The sequence below is a fragment of the Cottoperca gobio genome, chromosome 10 (genome assembly GCF_900634415.1).
Source record: "Cottoperca gobio chromosome 10, fCotGob3.1, whole genome shotgun sequence".
NCBI classification, from domain to species: Eukaryota; Metazoa; Chordata; class Actinopteri; order Perciformes; family Bovichtidae; genus Cottoperca; species Cottoperca gobio.
Window position 1 is genome coordinate 13922016 of NC_041364.1, and position 21475 is coordinate 13943490.

A 21475-nucleotide genomic window follows, 5' to 3' on the forward strand; every position below is an offset into this window, starting at 1 on the left:
ATTGAAAAGTGAAACTTAAAACCAGAAACTGACGGCACAAAATCCAGGACTAAGTGAGTAGTGTCAGTGCATCTAATCGGGGTAAATGACTATAAATATTTATAGCAAACAGTGTTGAAAGGAAAACTTTATTTATTCTTCTTCACACAAACACTTCATAGAAAAGTCACTTCCTCATACGTTCACTATCTTTAAAGGGTCGGCTCACCCAAATTACAAAAAAGAAAAACAACCATAGTTTCTCACTTTACTCTCATATATCTTTTGTTTTAGATGCTCACAGCATTAAAACACATCAAAAAAAACAAACAAGTTTCACTGTGAACAATTCCTACTGGAACTACTTTCTATCCAGTGTGCTCTGTGGATTATCAGAGTAGCAAAGGACATTGTTTCTGGAAAAAGTCCAGCTGTTTACATTTTTAAATGTAATGTTTCAATGCTGTATGCAACATAAACAAACTTACATTTGTCCGTTGTTGTGGGGTTTAGGAATACACGTCAAAGACTATATATTTAAACCTGGACCACCTCTTTGTCTAGATACTAGTAGAAATAAGGGAGAAAATATGTATACCCAAAAAGCATTCTTTAAAGACAAGCATACTTTAATACACTGTAGATCATATGGATATCTTGGTTAAAATTGCAATGAGAACACCGTCACCATTAAAAGCAATACACTGTAACAAGCCTCTATTGATTTGATTATAAGCAGCCGGCAAAATTGTAAAATTAAGAGATTACATGGCTGTGCACTAACTGATCAGGAATTAAAACCATCACTGATCTGTATCTATCTTGAAATACTCGATTTCTCATGTTTGCGAAGCTTGATGAAAAGAAACAGCCCGCACTGTGCTTCATTTGTTTCTCTAATCTGAAAAAAAGAAAAAAAACACAACATGTATGATGTGTAGCAACAAACAAAAGCTTGTGAATAAACATCTAAACTATTAATCAAGACACTCACCTTCAATGTTGATGGTCTTCTGCATCAGCCTGGGTGACAGCATGTGACGAGGAAACACTGCGGCTAAAATGAACGGGAAAGAAAATGGGACAATTAAAGTTTATTATTCATGACAGCCTCGCGTGAAAAGCTACATATGAATCAAAAGTCGTCTCATCTGTGTCTTCTACCTCTCTGACAGTCGGGGCGACCGCGCATCGAGGTGCCCTCGATGACTGTGCCACTCTTGTCCACACACCAACAGTAGCCGGTGGGATGCCAGCACTGCATGGGCATGAAGTTGCCCTGCTCGTCACACTGGGGCTTGTAGGAACCGATCTTGGCGGATCCAGCTGCTGCCTCGACCTGGCATTTGGTCTTGATCACAGAGGCTGATGGGTGGAAAAAGTAGTGAACATTAAAAACTTAGCGACAGTAGCAGAAGATAATATCTGGCATGCAATTGTAACCTTTCTGCACCATAATAATGAAAATGATAGTAAAACAAGCCACTGGTATGCATCTTGTGAACTCATGAGCGCTACACTCTATCGCTGCTCACAGTAATGTATTATAGCCCTTACTGGAAATTAAGGAAAAACAGCATCTACTGCCACAGCACCAGTCTGGATCAGAGCATCAGCTAAACACTACAATGTGAAAGGAAAGAAAGTTGCAGTAACCTGACTCAGGTGTCGGGGTTGCAGGCTCCTGCTGGGACATCTGGAAGATCAGCCAGTAACGCATCCAGGACTCAAAGCTCTGCAGAGTGCAACATGTACAAAAACAACAGAACATGACTGACTGTTTTCATTTGTATCTTAATATTAGCAGTCTCCATTTAAATGTGTGTGAAGCTCTACCTTCCACTCGCTCTCATTCATGTGTTGCCTCAGGTTCTGCAGGTTGTCCAGGAAGGTCTCGTTGAACTGCGGCAGCTTGGAGTCCTTCTCAAAACATGATTAGAGCTTAGTGACAACGCAACATCGGCAATGTGAGGACAAACAGGAAGCAGGGTGCGACATACCTGCATGAGATCCTTCAGCTGTGTCTCCACGCTGGCAACAGTGTCCTGCAGCACCTGATGAGAGGGAACAAAAGGAAAATATTTTAAGCCTTAAACAAGTCTGCTGCCATCTAGATAGAGTAAAAAAAAAAAAGTTCTTTATGGGAGGCAGGTGTAAACCTACAGTCAGGGGTTTCTTGGTTGTCTTGATGTCCAGATTTGAAAAGTCCATCAGCAGAGGAAGGCTGTTCATTGGCAGCCTCATTGAAGCCGCAGCTATAAACAAGCAAACACATTATTATTTTATTTAGCAAAGAAAAACAAACATAAAAAATAAAGCCATGAAATTGCCCCAGTTTTGGAGAGAATCTTTGTGAAAACTGGTTTGTTGAAAATACACAAACAAATAGCTCCAAAGATCTAAAATTCTGTCATTACACTTATAAAAACATTAAAGCTCCACAGAATAAATAAATACATAAATAAGTTGAACTAAAACATATACATAGCAAACTATAACTGCATACAATGCAGAATCAACACATGATCAAACCTCAAGCTCAAAATGATGCTTTTCATCACACCGAAACCAGTGTTGAAGGCTAGATAATATATATTATTATGGTAACTACACATGTCACTGCTTGAAAAGATAAGATCAACATACGCATACACACAGCTGATATGAATCAGCAGCACATTTTCATTTCTCTGTCCAGCTTTCAGATCAAGTTCCTCAAAGACAACTTTCACATCCACCTCCTTACTCCTACAGCCTCCTCCTCCTCCTCCTCCTCCTCCTCCTGTCTAAGGCTATTACTCATTACTGACACATTTCTACCTGGACCACCTTTTCTGAACTTTAGAACTTTAATGCCTGCTTTTACCCTGGGATGAGCGAGTCAGCTGTTTCCCCAATCTCTCAGAGTTCTTCTGCAGGGAGTGGATCTGCTGCTTCTGGTCGAACACCATAAAGGCAGTAAAGACTTGGCTGGCCAGAAGCAGACAGGCCAGAGTCGTCAGACCCGCCACCTTAAAGGCACGGCTGTTGGAGGATCCGCTGAGAGAGAGAAATAGTGTGAGGATAAGGCAGCAGGGGAGAGGAGATAACATGACACACAGCCAAATTCAGATGTGTTAAAAAAGTGAGATGACATTTTTACAAAAGATTCCAAGGTATTAGAGTTACTTGGGGGGGGGGGGGGGGGTCAGCCTTTTTCTGTGTTGCTCATAATCAGCCAATCGAAAGTGAACATCACTTGTTACCAGGCAGACGTCTTTTCCTGAGGCACAACAACTCCATTTACCTTTTCATAATTTGTTTTGCTTCTATTATTAATATTAATATTAATATTAATATTGTTAACTATGTTAACAATATTTAATTGGCCATTTATATTAGGATGTTAGTTCTAATGTATCTTAGAGAATATTATTAAACTAAATACATAACACAATAGTCAGTGATGTGAGTGAAATAATACGCCTTATTTATCCCTCACAGATAACAAATATTTTTCATACAATAGAGACACTAGTAACATTCATAAATCATATGTATTTCTAAGTTTAAATGAACAGCATTGGCCAACGCTTCCCTGCTGTGGTTAATATGAACCAATAGTGTGACGGCATCATCAGTTACTAGGCAGACAACTTCTGTGAAGTGTCCGATGTTTGATTGAAGGTTACTGAATTTACTCCTAAATATATTTAACGTATTAAAAACAAACATGTAACATTTTTTAAAGCAATAACTGAAGCCACTTATTATTTTATGAAGTAAACAAATAAAAGATAAAATTACTTTTAGGAATAACAGAATATAAAAGCACAATCTAAATAAATAAGTGTTATTCCCGTAGCTATATTAGCTACTAACTTTAAGTGATATAACACTTTGATTAGGATTTATCACAATTCACGTATATTCAGCAATACATATAGAAAGAAGACATTTATTAGTAAATAATTAGAATTTGGAGCTACTACTGAGCCAACAGCTGTTCCTCTCACCCTGTGGACGCTGCGGGGGCAATAAGGACTTCTTCACTGCCCGCCATACTCCCTCTGGACAGGGGAGCATCTTCTGCAGAGTCGGCCATCGGTCTTGGAAGTTTGTCTCAACTTCTTCAAAGCAACAAACTGGAGAAAGTCTGACCAGTTAAGTAGGTAAATAATCTGAACTATGAGGAAGGAGTACCAGGCAGGTTCTTCAGAAAGTGGATGAATGCGGGAAGTCCCCATGTAAAAGCGCTGTGGGATGGCTCAGTGAAGCTGGTGCGAGCTGTGATTGGTCGAGTGTACCACATCACTTGTTGATAGAGGCAGACAAGTGAAGAAAGTGTGGCTTTATTCATTGCCTTAATGTCTCCTAACTTGTTCTACTGTATGATATTATCTATTGTTTGTGCCAACATGCCAATAATGTAGGTTTCATACTAATACGTGTTTGTTATTGGCAGGTCTACTATACTTATGATACATTACTTGCATACATTGTGTGGGATATTTTTTGAAGCAGGATAATAATTTTAGTTAGCAACCTGCCTGAAACATGAATATATTTGTATACTGTTAATCGTTAAGTGTTTTCGTCTATACGGCAGACACTGAGATTTAATGGTGTAAAGGTAAAAGGTAAAGTCATGGAAAGTAAAGGTTAACAGCTAAAAGAATAACACTAGTTACACCACTAGTTAAGGAAATATAGATAACGTGTCAGCAGAATGTGCTGTTGTCAGGAGTATTTGAAAACAGTTGTTTTTCCGCTGTGGGATAGTTAGGGAGTATTTGAAGAACTACTGGGGCACAGTGGTTAAAAAGTCAAGGTTGGCAGGAGAGTCAGGCAACAGACTTTAAATTCTTATTGTTTAAAACTTGGTTTAATTCATTTTTGACTGGCTCAGCACATCACTGTAACTTGTATTCAAACCCTATTCTCCCTTAGCCTCCTTTCAGATACGCAATGTTTTTTTTAGCCCTACGCGTAAAACTCGACCATTGTATCTTAGGTCAACTGAAGGTCATCACAACAAACAGACAATTGAATTCTGTACCTCTCCTTCCTCTACCCTTCCCTTCTCTACTCACTGACTTTTTGGATACAAGATAAGATAAGGAAAATGTATAAACTAAAGGTGTGAGATTTGTAATTCAGTCATGGACTGACTCGTGTTTGCTGTACCGTGTTGATGCTTCAGTAAACTCTTGTTCTATTGAAACTCCTTTGACTGCTGATTTTTGAAAGCAATATAGAAGCATTGTTATAGTGTGGTGAAGATCCTGAGGACATCCGGCCCAAGCTTCAGGGATTTTCTCCCACAATAGTACTAGTGAATACTTTTAATAAACTTTATTTGTATTAGTACTTTACTAGTTATAGGAACACATTTATTAAACTAAAATGCACTTTGATCAATAGTAGCCATGTGGCTTTTGAGTTCTATTTAATATTATTACTCTTAAATGCAGCACCTTTATTCATGTTGGCCACTGTTTACTTGGAATAACAAAGGAGGACTGTTTCTTTGGTAGATGACTGGTGTTTTACCGAACAAGGAATTGAAATTAAAATACGATGAACTTGAATAGCTTCTCAAATGCCCCGAACCATGACGTGAAACCAAAAGAGAAAACCAAATCATGTTTTCACAAACCAAGACAAAAGTTTCTAGAAACTGAAAAAAAGGAAAAAAGATCCAGTTATTGAAAAATACAGTGGTGTTTTATTTGCAAATTAAAAAGCACCGACAATATTAGTTACACTGTAAAAATTATTGACAACAATTACAAATCTTTATCATACAGTCCAGGAGATTAGTACCATCATTGCTGTTATGTGTTATCACTTAATACTTTATATGGAGAGACTCAGTACCTGTGTACAATAGTTGGCAGTGAGAGGAATGAGGAAACAATCTTCGCGACACACTTCCGCATGATGATGTAATCCAAACTCCCCTCAGTACAGCACTGACATTTCACACTATGGGAATGGGCTGATGGAGAGTGTAAACCCAAACACATTCAATAATTTAGGTCTACAGAGGGTTGCGTATTATGTACATTACAAAGTCAGGAAATAAAAGGACCAACATGTGCATTGTTATTACATCAGAACATTGTACAAAACTATTGCAATAAGAGCAGCTTTTTGTTATCTATGCTTGACATCTAGTTGCAGTGGTAACACCTCGACCGACAACCAAACGTCTGAATGGTCTCACTGGGCACACCGTTGGTTTGCCTGGCAACTTTTCCCAGAGACAGCTTTTTCTCCCCCCAAAACTTAAACTCCTCTAATAAATGAAATGAAACCAAAAATAAAGACAAAATATACAGTTCTGACAACAACAAAAAAAATGTTCCAATGCTGAAAATGGATTTGAAATGCACAATCCTGTTCTGTACACCATCTGAATCTCTCAGTGTGTCATTCAAACATACAGTAGCTAGTTTATGATCTTCTTCACAGATTGTAGTAGGATCCTTTTTGTTAGTGTGCTTTCCAGTAACCTGTATGCTCAGAATCGATGTTCACTTGAGTGCCTTAAATATTGTGCTTTCAACATCTACACTGTTCCTGCTTGAGCCAATTTAACGGTCGTGGAACAGACGAGGGAGGAGGCTGAGGTGAACAGTTTAACAAACCAGTCTTCTGTACATCTGGCCTATATGAGCTATGTTTAGTTTTGGTACATTCTACAATAATGCATTGCAGTCAGCATTATAGAAACGTTAAAACAAAATCTGAGAAATGAAAAGAAAACATAAAACAAAAAGGGAACCCTCAAAAGTCCATGTAGTAATATTTTAATGAAGATTCTGTCCTGGCACTTGTAAATGCGATAACTAGATTCTACCAAGGCCTATCGAGTAAGGCTACAACATGCAGCCTGAGTCAAGACTCCAGATGTCCTATTCTCCTCTCATACAAACACTTACTTGTGTCAAAGGCATTTAAAACCAATGTCAATCAGGCTTTCATTCATTTAAGTCAATGTTATGTTGTCTGTTTTAATGTGTTCCAAAAACACCAAACCTCATAGCTGGAGACACAGGTGATTTTGTGTTCATCTCTTCCACCTGTTTTTCCAGAGCTGAAACTGTGAAGACCGCTCGAGCTTCAGGTGGTTTTTTTCCACTTCCTTTGATTTTCAAGAAGAAGTTCATGCGAACAAGAGAAGGTTTGATTAAGGAGAACAGGTATGTGATTATCAAACACTGAAGGTCCCTCCTGTGCATCACTGAGCCTTTCCTTCTTCTGCAGGACACAGCGGAGGCCGTCATTAGGGCGTCCATGCTCCTGGTTTGTCCTGCAGGGGAGCAACAGCATCTCAAAGCACAGAGAGAGAGAGAGGGGAGCGCCATCAGCTGCTGAAAGCAACTACGCTCTCTTCTTGCTCATCATCCACCTGCTCACTTGGGAAGATCACAGTTACGTTTTGAGTTCTGGTTGGGCCTCCCATCCTTGCATTTTGATATATTTTAGTCTCTTTCAAAACTATTTGGGATCTTCAACATTTCAGGCCACAGGGCCAGAGTCCCCTTGACAGGGTGGAGTTCAGTGTGTGGAGCTGTAGTCTCCCCCTGTGGTGCTGCTACCTGGTGTGGACCAGCTCTTCTCTGAGCCAGCTGGGCAGCGGCTGACCCATCCTGTAGAGCAGCTTGGACAGCTCGATGTTGTGATCCCTATAGTACTCCCTGAGGATGCCCTGGGACTGAAGGAGACAAAAGGAGGAAAGTCATTATGAATCAAATCTGATCAAAAATTGTGAAAATTAAAGGTAACATATTAACAGATGGTAAACTGCGTTTCTAAAAGCAGAAAACTGGCAAATGATCGTACCTCAGGGTCCATGTCAGGGTACCTGCGCCCTTTACTCTTTCCTAAACATTTGGTCTTCCCTCCCTCCAGCAGCTGACACCAGAATCCTTTCTTAGGGTCGAACCTGCACATAGTAGATACGTAACATAATGTATAGTGAACAACAGAATACTTCATTTAGAGTTCAAATCTGCTGTTACAAATCCCAACCATGGCTAGTTTATTTAAAGAGCAAATCTTTAGCAACAAGGCCAATAAGTGCTTTACATAAAACATCCAAATCTTGGAGACAAAGTGCAAAATAAACGCACCACAAAAGGACATTCAAATAAAATGAAAAACATTAAAAGAGCCAAGAGAATAAAACAATATAAAAGGACAGTTATAAAATACAAGAATACAAGTTACAGTGCAGTGCAGTTCATTTAATAAAAGGCAGCGGCATCTAAAACCATAAAGTTGTTGAGTTATTTTTTGGCCATTTTATGCTTTTATTAGATAGAGCCGCTAGAGATGACAGGAAATTTGGATGTTGTGGTTCACGGTCAGCGTCTTTATCCCTAAGTCTCAAAAATGTTCTAAAGGAAAGCCTTGCAACAGCTGTCGTGTTCTACAGCAAAACAAGAGCAGAAACGAATTCCTGCCAGACAAATACAATCATGTCTTACATATCTGCCTTGTTTTATTTGCTAAACACCTGAAACTTAACTATACACACACGTGACAAACAGCAACTAATGCACGTTGTGAAGTCGAAAAGCTATAAATCAAATCTGTAAATTCATTTGTAAACGTGAGTGATTTAAAGTAAAGGATTTACTCACGCTAGGATCTTGTGGTAGTTGATGACGTTGACCAGGGACAGATACTTCTGGATTTTATCCATGATCGAAGCAGGTTCGGTCTTCAGCATCTGTCCATCCAAGACTAACAACTGGGTGAGACACACAAACAGTACACACACACACACACACACACGTCAGAACAGGAGCAGGACAGTCTTTGTGTGTAAACCGCTTTGAAACGACCTCATCATTATCACAGTAATCTTACAAATGTAAATGTACCTGCATCAAAAATACACATTTTCATTTGTGTTACCACAATGTCTGCCTGAACACCTCAAGTCTGAAGTGAACCATCACATCCTTCTTCAACAGTAATGGCCACACGTCATCGTATGATAGATTTGGTCATTTTTGTGCAACACAAGCTTGTTTTTCTGAGACTGTCCCTGAAGGGCAGCTGCCTTCTCTTATGGTCAAGTGGATTTAACACACTGCCCGTAAGGACTGTGAAAAAGAATAAAAAACCTCCTTTACCCCCCAAACCTTTCTGGAAATAAATACCTGACAGCCACCCATAAAGCTTAATTTACACAGACGGAGGGAAACGTTTTCACATCCCAACTTGATCTAACTTGGCTGGTGACTGCATACTGCCCACCACTGTGTGCATGAATACACCCACGGGTACCTGGCTGGAGTGGTAGTAGTTGAGCCAGCGCTCCAGGTGGACGGCGTACCAGCCTGGCACCAGACAGCGATTCTGGAGGACCCGTAGTTTGACTGGAGCCTCGTGGCCTGCGCTGATGACGTCGTGGAAGGAGTACTTCAACGCCACTGGGTCATCGTGGGCTCTTTGGTGCTGTGGGCATACAAAAGAGTGAGGAGGATAAGTCTAAAATAAACTTCTATTTATATTACAAAAGGTGCAGACATGAACAGAGCAGTGGGCTGGCACATTTTTAAGAGCTAACCCAACAACCTGCAGAAGGGTTTGAAAGGCATGTTTTCTTTAAAACTGCTGTTTAAAATGGTGTTATGGTCTCATTTCAAATTTCACCAAAAATAAACCGTTTGCACCAAATCAAATGCTGTGAAATCGTTCAATATGTGGAGCAGCATTGGCCACACATGTGGGCACTTGGAAACATGTTGTATATATGGATTCCATTTCCCCCCAATTCAACATGCATTTATTTATTTGTTTGTGAATTCTGGCATTATAACTGTTATACTGCACTAAATACATTTTTGGTTAGCTCTGCTTCTAGCCATGATTGTGCCATTTCCACAGAGGTGTAGGACATACATATTGCAGAGGGAAAACAAGGCCACAGTGAGTAAAATGTGACATGACATTATGAGTTATTAGTTTGCTTTACGGTTGCCTGTGACAGACCTGGTACCAGGAGTAAGCTCTGTCCGCTGGGTTGATGAGGATGGTGATGATCTTGGCTTTGGGCAGGAGAGCTGCAGCCCTCTGAGCGGCCACCTCCGAGTCAAAGTAGTTGGCACTCTTCTCAAAGTAGTAGTCTGAACTGGTGTTGGAGGGAAGAGGGAAGTACTCCATAACCTGGATAACACACAGCAAACACAAACATACAAAGGATTACAAACACATAGTTGTTCCGGTCCAATTTACTCCTTGTAGATAAGGATTGTTTCTCTGTAAGCAGTGGGGAGGGCGGGGGGGGGGGGGCAGCTTGTCACCTCGCATACAAACATAAAAAAAAAACAACCTAGCAGCACGTACAATGTTAATATTTGGGCAGCCTCCTCACATAAATATCAAGCCTGCCAAAAAACTGTTGTGTTGGACTCTTTGTGCTGCGATGCATGAAGCTTCTCATTGAAGCAGGGTTCAAATCAATTACACCTGCAAGAAACTCAAAACAGTGAATTACATTTCTAACTAAATAGGTGTTAATTGTGTTGCTGGTTTTGCTCTAAGGAATTTTGCTAATGAGTGGATTTGTTGTTGTGTGGGGACTTGGCATCATTTGCATTTTGATTCTTGATTTAATATGCACTAAACAGAAACACGCCGAGCACCTTGGGGTTTGAAATGTGATGAAAAAGTTAGAACACACTAGTATGTTTTTAATTGTTTGTTTGTATAACTTTAAACGCTTTGCACAATAATTCCCCCTCATTCCTACTTTATTATTATTAGAGATTCAGAAGTTTTACTCCTCGCCACAATGAGTCTGTGCTTACAAACTGAACGTGACATATTTAATGTCAAAAACAACAAGTAAACACTCAAAGGAAACAACACGCATACACATGAAACTTCGCTACGTTACAAAACACTTCGGTGCGTCTGTGAGGTTTCTTACCAGTCAATGCCTCTGTGGTAGTTGTGCCCGTTGAAGAATTGGATCTCCTCAAAGGTCTCCTTGCTGGGGTAGTTACTGGTCAGGTCAGGGTGCATGCCAAGAAACAGGTAGAGCGCTGTCGTCCCTGAGAGGCGAAAGAAAGAACAAATGATGAAAAGGGGAAGAAAAGAGCAAGAGGTTAAAAGGGAGATCCTGTTACAGTAGCACCTTCAAAACAAATCTACAGCTACTACCACAGACTGTCACAGAGTCCCTGAGAACAGGACTTCTGCTGTGAGCTGAATGTTGAACTTCTGATTTAATCACTTCCAGATTCCTCCTGTAGGGGGTGTTGAAGCACCGCGTCTCACCTGTCTTCTGAGGGCCGATGACGAGCAGTTTGGGGAAGCGATCACATGTTTTCTCTTTGGACCAGATGTCCTTGTGCCTTTTGTCCTCACAAGGATCCTGTAGCCACAACAAGATAAACAATCCTTTGTTTTAAGTCTGGTTCCAACAAAATCCTAACAAATAAATACGTAAGAGAAAGCAGGTTAACCTTCGTCGGGCAGCACAGCTAACGAAGGAGGTGCATTAAATAAAATATGACATTGCTCTCCATCCATTGTTAAAACAATGTATTACTCATTGCCAATGTCATACACACCCTGTGTCTGCATACGCTATGCACAAAGCATTTCAGCTATTTACCGTCTAATGTCATATTTTAAGGGATACCATGTGTTTTGTACAGTACCGTAGCATTCAATTATTGAAAGCTGTCAAAAATGACGACTGAATGCAAAACTAATATGTAATAAATATATAAATAAATGATATCTTCATCATCACCTGCCAGAGTGGATCTCTCTCGGAAGGGAACAGGCTGAAGTACTTCTGAGCCAGCTGAACAGGTGGCAGGGTCTGCATCTTGAGGTTGGTCCACGTCTGCAGGAACATCACCAGGCTTTTAAAGGTGTACAGGCCGAGGCGGATCGTTCCCGTAGTTGGACAGATGGGTCATGAAGATACTAATCTGTGAACGGGAAGGAACAAGCAGCGTACGATTTATTAAAGGGGATGAAGGTAAACTCAGTGTGGTACATGCATCGGGGATGAACTGTGTATCTCCTGTGCAGTGAACAACACCGCGAGTTCATTGTTTGATGCAATTTGCCGTTTTAAATCTGTTCCAGGTTTCTTGTATGTAAAGGGTCTTTCTGTTGTTTTTAACTTGTTGTTTAAAGTCCGTCTTTTACATGAAACAGTTGAACTGCCCTCTTGTCCAAGACTCCCTCTGAAAAGAGACTTTATATCTCAATGTGAACATCCAGGTAAAATAAATAATTATAATAATTTAGTTTGGGCTGAAACATTTGATTGAGAATTATATTTGTCATATTATATATATCATTTGCTATATTTATGAATTAGATTTTTAGATTTCCCACTGTTAGTCCGCTCAAACAAGTAATCGGAAGACCTCACATTGATATCTCATACTTCATATTCTTTGCTAAATTCTGACATAAACAATGAAATTATTTATCAAGAAAATAATGAGCGGATGAATCGATAATGAAAATAAATTGTTACTTGCACACTTACATTTGACTATGTTCAATCTGTTGCAATGTTCATAGGAACACCAGACTACTGCTTTAAGAAAATTGCGAATCCTTAAACTGAGGCACTTGTCACTGATAAGCCACTAAAAACACGAGGGGACGCTTCCCTTTCAGGCTTATTCAATTGCACCATATCTTGTAGAGAAATAGATAAATAAAAAGGGAAAGAAAGTGAGTTTCCCTTCTCTGATGTTGAAAGAATTAAGCAAGTCTGGCTCTTGAAAAGCTATAGTCATAAAGAAAGCTTAGGAGTTAGTTAATATTTGGGAGATATTTTTGGAATTTGTTAAAAATGTTGACACTGAAGAGGCATTGGACGTGTGAGGCTAAAGCGAAGGACATTGAATAATTGTATTGTGAGAAATGGGCACTGTACTCGGTCCTAAATGTGTTATATAGCATTTTATTTTCATGTTTCTTTTTTATGTGTTGTTGTTTTTAGTTATTTATTTATTCATGTCAATTATTAAATTAATGATTTATTATTATTAATATAATCTTTTGTCTTAAATTGTAATCCGAGTTCTTTCAGAGTAGGGTACAAACAGAAAGCACAGTGCAGACATCACTGTGTGAGTCACTGAGTTATTGTCTCGTCCCTCGTTTATATTTCCATATATACCACCGGTTTAATGTGTTACCAAGTGTGCAAGACAAAGACTATGCTGTGTGGATGTGACTCTGACTCACAGGGTTCAGTAAGACAGTGAGAAAGAGTTCTCCGCCATTGATGAGCTTGTCCAGTTCATTGGGGCTGCCTGGGTAGTCTTTATAGAAGATGGTGTGTGTGAAAAGACCACACGTCTGCCTGGGCAGCACCTGTGATACAAACAAACAAAACAACCAAAAAAAAAAAAGAGTGAAAAAACACACACACATCCAAAACACAAAACACACACACACACATCCAAAAGAAATCACAAAAGAAATGCATTCAAAGAAATAAACACACACACCATCAGCCCTCCACAGAGCAAAGCCGACAGTACTCCAGGCGGTTACCCCACACATTGTTTGCTCTCAATAACATTCATATTATGCAGCTCATCTGGCCAAAGCAAACCTCTTATTCACTCTGAGTCTATATGGAAATTCATGGAAATGCGTGTACAGTTTTGAGTGTCTGGGGAAGTGAATATCAATCATCAGTAAGCAGTGGAGACTGTCCATTCAGACTGCGTTATCTGAAGGACGCGAGTACAGCTCTGAGACCACACAGGCTGCCTGAATGCCAACACTACAAAAGGAACTGGACTGAGGCTGCACAGTTTCCCCATCAGCGCTGAAGGTCAACCCGGGAAAGAATAGATAAGATTTTGTTGTCTTTTGAACCTCTTGAATGTTATCTTTTAAACTTTAATTCTGCACTCATAACTTAAATTATTCAGCACCAGGTAACGCTGTGAAGTTTGAATAAAGTGCAGGTTTTTTTTGAGTGTTGACATTTCAGTGATTGTTTGTGTGCAGACACTTGCTGTGCTGTTGCCAAAAATGTCAGTCTTCGTTATGGCGCTGAGGCCTGCTGGGCAGCACTGCTCAGACAGGTGTCTCATGCAAGACTGGCCCACTTGTCTACACTACCAGCTCACACTCGGTAGCAGAATACAACAGCACAGCTAATGAGATGATTTTATTTCTCAGGACTCGGTGATATACACGGTAAATGAAAGTAAAATTCTGCTCAGCGTCTTTGGGAGATAAGACTTAAGAAAAGCAGAGGCGGAGAGGAAAGTTGGATGATGGACAAATGCAGGATGAAGAGTAGCCGCTGGCTATGAGAGGAGAATAAGTACAAAAGAACTGGGGGAGGTGGAGATGGAGAGATAGTTAATGAATGAAGGATAGCATATGTAGATGGAGAAGGAGAAGGAGAACCCTGAAAGGGATTATTAGCTGAAGGTAATGGCTGTCGAGAAGTCAAAAGGGAGGGAAAGCATCGAGCCAGAGGTAACAAGATAATGAGGCCGTACGGATGCCCGGTGTGTATGAAAAGTGGTCTTACGCTAATGCCGCTGTGGATGAAACCTCGACGGAAGCGGGCAGGCTTCAGGTGTGGGTATTCCTCTGTGCTGGTCACCTTAATGCCCCACACCTTCTTCCAGGCGTCGTACAGCTGCAAATGGACAGGGTAGACGCCAGAGTGGTGGGGCGCCACCGCATAGCCCATGTTGGTGGGGATCCCATGCTCCTACAGGGGCAAAATACATGAGTGAGAGTTAGGAGGCAAAGAGTAGAGCAAAAAAAAAAAAAAAAGTTATGTTCCCAAGATATTAAAGCTAAAATATAATCCTTAAGATTTTCATGAAGTGAAACCCCGTTTTTAAATAACATTTACAGTCAACTTATTTTCCGCAACATTCAGTATTTATCTCTCTATATCGTAGTTATAGATTTGTAATTGAGAGATATAAACATGAAGGATTCACATTGTTTCGTCCTCTCTCCGTCAGCGGATCATTTAAAAAAAATTAACATAAGGAGTAATGGAACAAGAAGGAGCCGCCACAGTGAGCTGTTCGATGAGGGGACAGGCTGCACACCTCCAGTCCGACCTAACAAACTCCTCTGGGTCCTTGAAATCTGAAATCTGATTGTAGTTGTAATTGTTTTTGACAGGTAATTAAAAAAAACATAACTATGTTTGGCTGCCCTGCGAACAGCTACACCAGTCGCTCTTCCTGTATTCCTGACAAAGTAGCTCTTTAAGTAGTGTTTGCTGTAGTATTAAGCCACACTTGCCGTTACCCAGGTAATCACAGGTATTACCAAATAACACCTGGCCTACGATTGCCTATTTGAACAAGGAAGATATCATAAGCAAAGATAACTCTGATCACAGAGCTCACCCAAAGCTGTGATCTGACCTTTCACCCCCGTTACTCACCATGGCAAATTTCTTGTTGAGCAACATCTGCTCGGCCAGCACGGACTGGTTGTGGAATAGATGGGGCTGCATGTGGCTCCACATGTGAGGGAACCACCAGAACTCCTTCACGTAGGAAAGCAGCAGGTCGTCTCCCAGGTCCTCCTCATCAGATCCTGGACATGAAAGGGAGGGCGGAAAGGAGGGAAGAGATGGCGGGAGGTTAAAAGAAGAATGAGGGGTAATGGGTGAAAAGGAAATGGAGGAGATACAAATGGACAAAGAAGAGGCAGAGGTGAAATGGGGTCAGAGAGGAAATGAAAGAGTGAGAGGCAAAGAGAGAAGTTCAAATATTAGGGTGAAGCATGTGAGAGATTAACAGCAGAAAAATAAAGTCAGGGCATGAAGGAGAAGAAGAGTTAAATAATCAGAATCAAAACATAGAAATGTTATCTCTTTACATTTAGAGCATGTTCTTATCTTTGCTTGAATTTACAGTGGAAAAAGGTTCTCTTCCCCGGCTGCATCTTACCAGCGTGAAAGAATTTCCCAGAGAAGCCCAGATTGAAGGTGAAGTTGGGCACATGTGTGCGCAGATCCTTTTGCGTCTCCAGCAGGGCCTGAAACGGTGGGAGGAAAGGAGTGCGAGTCAATACACGTGCTCATACTGGTGCACGAGTGCATTAATGAGGAATCGTGAACACCCAGGCGCAAGTGTGCCCACATACATATTTCATTCTGCAAGTTTCTGTCAGTAAACATCCAACATCCACTCCCAGTTGCCTCACTCTTCTCCTTCATTCCGTTTGATATTTATCTCTCCTCTGATTCGGGTGTTTGTTTCATTTGATCTCCACACTGGATGAGACTCCCAGCACACACCCTATCTCACGCTCACAGATTCCTCCTGCCTTGTCAGGGTGTGATTCCTTACTAAAAGCTTGCTGTTGCACTACAAGTGAGGAGGCTTGATGCTTCTTCCATAGTTTTTTTCTTAAACCCACTGCCTCCGCATGTGATCGGGGTCTGTTCTGCTCTGAGGGGACGTACGCAAGGAGCTTTTCAACATTCTTTGTACGTCTCTGGGCCCCTGAAATATTCATTGCTGTGGAGCTTCTGTGACAGTGTGAGCAGTGGGGCCTGTCAGCTTTGAGCGGCCTACTGGGACGAAAGCATTCAAAAGGAGAAGAGGAGCGAGAAGACTGGGTTTCTGCTATGTGTGAGGCAAGTTTTACATTTCAGCAAAGAGTTGTTGAAAAACACTGGTTGAAGAATACATAAGTGGGTTCAGTTGCTATTCTGATAAAGTTTCTTCACTCAGAAACTAATGCACACACTCACCTTCACATCAGGCACCTTCATGCGTGTGCCCTCTTTGCCCACAAAGATGTCATCTATATCCACCAGGATGTAGCGCTCCAGGGACAACGAGAGCCTCTTCCCCGTCAGAAAGGCCACAGCGTCCACGAAAACCAGCTTGTGCAACCAGAAGACCAAGTTGTTGCCAAACAGGACCCTCTGGATACCATCATGGAGCCCCAGGTCCTGCACCACTGACGGGAGCAGAGCAGCGTTCTGCCCCATTGATGCGACGCTCTCAGCCGATTGGGTCTTGGCCAGCAACACAGGCTCGTACGTTGAGTGGTTGGACTGGAAAACGGTCCAGTCATCCCCGGGGAGGGGACCTGGCAGGGGTTGCCCGGATCGAGTGATGAAGAGCAGGGGGGACTTGGGGTTGACAGTGCAGTCCTTCAGACCCAAGTTAGAGTGAAGAAAGAGGGGGAAGCCCTTCAGCTGTGCACTGAGCAGACTGTTTTCATTGGCCTGATCAACAGAGAGACAGAGACAAGAGAGAAACAGATTCATCATACACCAGTGATGAAGACAGAAATGTATTGGATATAATTCCCCAATTTCTCCAATCATGTGTGAAATAAGGAATGTCAGGCCTACTCAAACGTGAAGGCATGAGGCAGCTTCTACCTGCTATGCTCAATCTGCTGTGCTCAGAGATTGCAGTCAAAATGAATAACCTCCTGCTGTGTCCTCTAAGATTCAAAGACTGAGGGTTCAGTGATTATTCATTGAAATGTCTCCTCCATAATGTGCCATTTTCCGATTCTCTCACATCTCAACAGCCACGGATACATAGGTCTTACTTTCTCCTGCAGTTTGACTGAAGTCCTACTTAAAATGTCACCACAATGCATGTGTGGGTGTTCGTAGTCAGTCAACTTTATGATCCTGTTTCTGTGTGGCGTCCACATCAACAGAAAGATACTGGATCTTTGAGGGAAATTACAATATTTAAAAGAAAATCTAATAACAATATATTAGTTTTTTTAATCCTTGGGTTTTGTTGACACTGGCTTTCTTTCCTCTGTATTTTAGGACCCACAGACCCCATTGCTGTATGTGTAAATATTACAATTGCTAAATCAATTAATTTAATTAGTTTCTTTATTTGCTTTTCTTCTGACCTTATTTAAACCCAACTTGAAGAAAAGTATTGACGTGGCAGCCATTTCCTTTTCCACAAATTGGAAACATGTTATTATTCTACTAAATAACATAAGTAACATGTCATGCATGTTGTGTTTTATGGCCTATGTAACAAATATATATATATATATATATATATATATATATATATATATATATATATTATATATATATATATATATATATATATATATATATATATATATATATATATATATATATATACCTGTTGTTCGCCAAAAACTGATTCACAGCCGAGTCTATGATTCAGACATTTACAGAAAGTAATCCCACACAGAGATGTTACTTATGCTCAGGGTCACTGAGACTCTTACTAACAAACTTCTGTTAAACACCAATAACAGAAAAACTTCTATGGGGACAGAAGTACTGAGTCAGTTTCTATAGTGGACTTCTGAAACCTGTCTTCACTTCACAATCATGTTTATATACAATTCTAATAAAATTAGGAAAACAGCTGTTACTGAGCAGTTATAGAGGGCCCGAGGTTAACATAAGAGTTAACCAACACAGTACATAACATTAACAAATACTTTTGATGTGGCTCCTTTAAATTTGGTTTTAAAGATTTGTGAACGAGGTATTAATCATGGGCAAACATGGCGACCATTAATTAATGGCAATTAATGGCGACACCATTTCTAAATTACCTCAAAAAGATCTTCTGCAATTTTCATACATCTCAATACATACATTTGTCACAAGCTAAAATCAGGCGTACAGATATCAGTTGGGTTCAGATAGCAGAGCAGCAGCAGCAATGTGTGTCCAGGTCATTGGGATGCACACCCTCGCTCTACTTCCTCCTCTCCCAATAGCGGGTAAATCCCACCAGACTTTGGTTCTTAACCTTCACCTACATCGCTTAACATCACTGCACCCCCATTCCATGCCTCCACAGCTCCTTCTAGATTCTTTCCATGTCTCAGAGATGGTGATTAAAACCATAAGACCTGAAATCAGCTAGGGATTAGTGAGTGAGTGAGTGAGTGAGTGAGTGAGTGAGTGAGTGAGTGAGTGAGTGAGTGAGTGAGAGAAAGAGAGAGATTTAGATAGAGTTACTAAAACAAGGGAGAGAAAAGAAGAAAAGAAGAAGAGGAGATCAGATTGCAGAATAAAGAAAAATAGGAAATAGATAGAACATGAGAGAAGCAGTGCGGTGCGACTGAGTGATATTGACCAGGCAGGTCTTTCCAACCCTGTGAATCCCATCTCCTTAGAGACGGTGGAGCCAGATGGACAGGGCAGAAGGTGTCAGTGAGAGGAGGGAGGGGGAGGGAGGGGAGTGTAGTGTTGTCCTAACCTTGAAGAAGCCAATGATGCCCACTCCATATTCCACACAGTATTTGTCCAGCAGCTCTCGGTTCCAGGCGTCCAAGTTAACATACTTGAGAATGTTCTCATAAATCACCAGTGTGAAACGCCCTCTTTCTTTGTCTGTCAATGTGGGCATGTCCCCTTTACCGGGAGAGATCTCAGTCCTGTACCTGAACCGGCCCGACTCCAAAATGGCCACAATCTCCTGACCCAGTTGAGAATACTGGCTTTCCACAAACACCAGAACCACAGGGTCTGTCCTGGCCCCTCCGGGATCCACCCCGGGGCCTCCCGAGACGCCCCGCAAAGGTAGTAGGCGGGACGGAGTGACCCTCGAGTCGTAGGAGTCTGCGGATGCTCCCTCGGCCCCGGACACACCCCCTCCCGACGGCTCCAGCTCCCGCTTGACGCCATAGAGGAAGTAGGCAGAGATGAAAACACTGACAGTGCAGAAGAGGAAGAGGAGGAGGAGGGAGGTCTGCAGGGGGAGGAGACGGACCAGCCGACGGAGGCGTGTCACGCATCCCAGCATCGTCTCGCGCCACACCGCTCCGCCCCACCAGCCCAGCAACACGGGGACAGTCTATCTCGGTGTGGGTAGAAAACGGCGAGCAGGGATTATTCACAACAAAGTCAGTCTTCTTATCGAGCTAAATACAAACCGCGTTAAGGTAGCAGCCGCAGCAGCTGCTGGAGAAAGAAATGAGACGGCCTCACGCTGGCTCTCCCTCATATTGCAGCGCTGCTTATGTCACCATGGCAGAGAAATAGGGGGCCTTGGACCGCTGGTACACACTTATGCCTCAGGGGGAGGGCTGGCAGGCCGAGTCACTGGTGGAGAAAGATGATGGAAGACTCCATCACCTGTCCATCACGTGAACCTGCCAACCATGTCCCGCTTAGATTTTGCTCCGCTTTTTTGATTGGAGAATGATCTCTTGAGAAAAGCAATGTCACGCAGGTCATCTCAGCAGCACCATTCCCTTAGGATCGAATCTCCTCACCTAGAAAAACAGCAAGACAGAAGAGAATTATGTCAAAATCTGAAAGCACAGCAACAGCTCCTATAGAACAAATGCCATATTGCTTTCTTTTGTTGTGTGGGTTTAGCCGTGTGTGGGAGATGTGTGTATACTGACAGTGCCAACACTCCAAAAGTTCACCCCAAAGTAGTCCTTGCATTCACCTACACAAAGTAAGAGCTGCCAATTTCCCCCTACACACACACACACGCTCCTGACCCGTGTGCACAAACACACACACACGCACAAAAATAAATCACTCGCTCACGCAGCCTCCACACAATCAATAGGCAGAATGTAAGTGACAACAAAGCCTCAGGGTGAGCCAATTCCCGATTCAGTCCAGTAGGACTGTGTGACTACATACAAGTGAAGCCATCACCCGCGGGGACACTCGCCTTCTATTTCCCTCCGGTCCTCAAAAGTATCGAGACCAAAATGGAGTGTGGGAGAAAGGAGAAAAAGCAAGCCGTCGGAAGGGAAGCAATCCAAGAGCAGAGGAGTGGGTGACAGTGACAGTCAGACCTGGCAACAGGAGGATCCTTTACTCCGGGAGAAAACCCCTCATCACACTCAATATACATCCCCACACCCTACAGCATAATATTCCAGCCCTTTAGTCAATCTCCATCAAGCCGAGTGAGAAAAAGTACAAGATTCGGCATGAGAATGGTGTGAGCTAGTCCCTTTCAAATACACCATTTCTCCATTTAGGGGCCTGGTGAAAAACGAGAGCGTCATTACCTTTGCATGGAAATGCTCTGTCCATTAAGCTGGGGAGCCATCGAGGTGCACGCACATTCAAACCCTTTATAAAACCCTAGATACCAAATTAGAGTAGAGTCACAACCCTCTCACCCCAAAGACATTAAACAGTGGCCACCAAACCCATCAAGACTCGGACACAAAATGGATTTGATAATGTCATCAAAAGGGTTTATTGGCAACACTATAAACTGAGGTTTAATTAAAAGGAGAGTAACATTAAAAATACAAGAGTGGCTATATTACGCTCAGCGCAGTGAATCCTATGGGCTGCAATCATCCATACATTATTGATTTTTCACAACCTGATAGAAGATAAACTTCAGATCATTCCATACATTATATCTAACAGCATTCCCTATGGATAATCCTTTGATTTAGGAAGTTATCGTTCATATAAAGTATTACTTTGGGGGAAATCCAGCCCCTATAGTGTCCCTTAAATGTATTCTAGCGAGAAGCTCTG

At 41.7% G+C, this 21475-nt stretch overlaps 2 protein-coding genes across 2 annotated transcripts in view; both read right to left on the reverse strand.

Moving 5' to 3' along the window:
* Positions 1-114: 114 nt before the first annotated feature.
* cd74a (CD74 molecule, major histocompatibility complex, class II invariant chain a) lies at positions 115-4190 on the reverse strand. The gene is made up of 9 exons (XM_029441518.1): positions 3975-4190; positions 2846-3018; positions 2143-2234; positions 1980-2033; positions 1816-1899; positions 1636-1714; positions 1144-1344; positions 974-1036; positions 115-880 (listed from the first exon to the last, which is right to left on the reverse strand). Exons 1-9 carry the CDS (start codon positions 4061-4063, stop codon positions 876-878), a joined length of 840 nt encoding a protein of 279 aa, XP_029297378.1. The 5' UTR covers positions 4064-4190; the 3' UTR covers positions 115-875.
* Positions 4191-5666: 1476 nt separating this feature from the next.
* Positions 5667-21475, reverse strand: part of ndst1a (N-deacetylase/N-sulfotransferase (heparan glucosaminyl) 1a) — a 41625-nt gene continuing 25816 nt past the window's right edge. The window contains 15 exon segments of the mRNA XM_029441515.1: positions 5667-7681; positions 7810-7912; positions 8613-8722; positions 9265-9435; positions 9973-10144; positions 10910-11036; positions 11263-11359; positions 11744-11884; positions 11886-11927; positions 13210-13338; positions 14522-14707; positions 15404-15558; positions 15915-16002; positions 16724-17206; positions 19209-20226. Coding sequence (XP_029297375.1) covers positions 7562-7681; positions 7810-7912; positions 8613-8722; positions 9265-9435; positions 9973-10144; positions 10910-11036; positions 11263-11359; positions 11744-11884; positions 11886-11927; positions 13210-13338; positions 14522-14707; positions 15404-15558; positions 15915-16002; positions 16724-17206; positions 19209-19754 — 2670 coding nt within the window. The 5' untranslated portion in view covers positions 19755-20226 and the 3' untranslated portion in view covers positions 5667-7561.